The sequence below is a fragment of the Eimeria mitis genome, genomic scaffold, assembly GCF_000499745.2.
Source record: "Eimeria mitis Houghton genomic scaffold, Emh_scaff6220, whole genome shotgun sequence".
In the NCBI taxonomy this organism is placed as follows: Eukaryota; Apicomplexa; class Conoidasida; order Eucoccidiorida; family Eimeriidae; genus Eimeria; species Eimeria mitis.
This window is the reverse complement of record NW_013574416.1, coordinates 1160-1417: the sequence shown is the minus strand read 5'-3', so window position 1 is coordinate 1417 and position 258 is coordinate 1160. Positions and strand designations below refer to the sequence as shown.

General features: G+C 62.0%; 1 protein-coding gene across 1 annotated transcript in view; it reads left to right on the top strand.

Annotated features, from left to right (window-relative positions):
- EMH_0086580 (uncharacterized protein) overlaps positions 1 to 154 on the top strand; it is a gene marked incomplete at both ends in the record, with an annotated part of 1506 nt that extends 1352 nt beyond the window's left edge. The window contains one exon of the mRNA XM_013501047.1: positions 3 to 154. Coding sequence (XP_013356501.1) covers positions 3 to 154 — 152 coding nt within the window. The remainder of the gene's footprint in view (positions 1 to 2) is intronic.
- Between the last annotated feature and the right edge of the window lie 104 nt (positions 155 to 258).

Below are 258 nucleotides of genomic sequence, written 5' to 3'. Positions count from 1 at the left end.
CCCCAGGGGGCCCCCCAAGGGGCCCCCGCTGGGGGCCCCCTTGGGGGCCCCCACGGGGGCCCCCAGGGGGGCCCCACTCCTAGCGTGTGTAGAGCTGAGGGTTTGTGTTGGGGTGTACATGCAGCAGCAGCAGCAGAAAAGAGAAGAAATATAACGTTGGTTGTGGCTGTGCCTGAGTGTGTGTTGCTGCGTTTTGGTTTGCTGCTGCAGCTGTGCTGCAGCAGCCTGATAGATGATGTTGCTGCTGTTTGGTTGCTG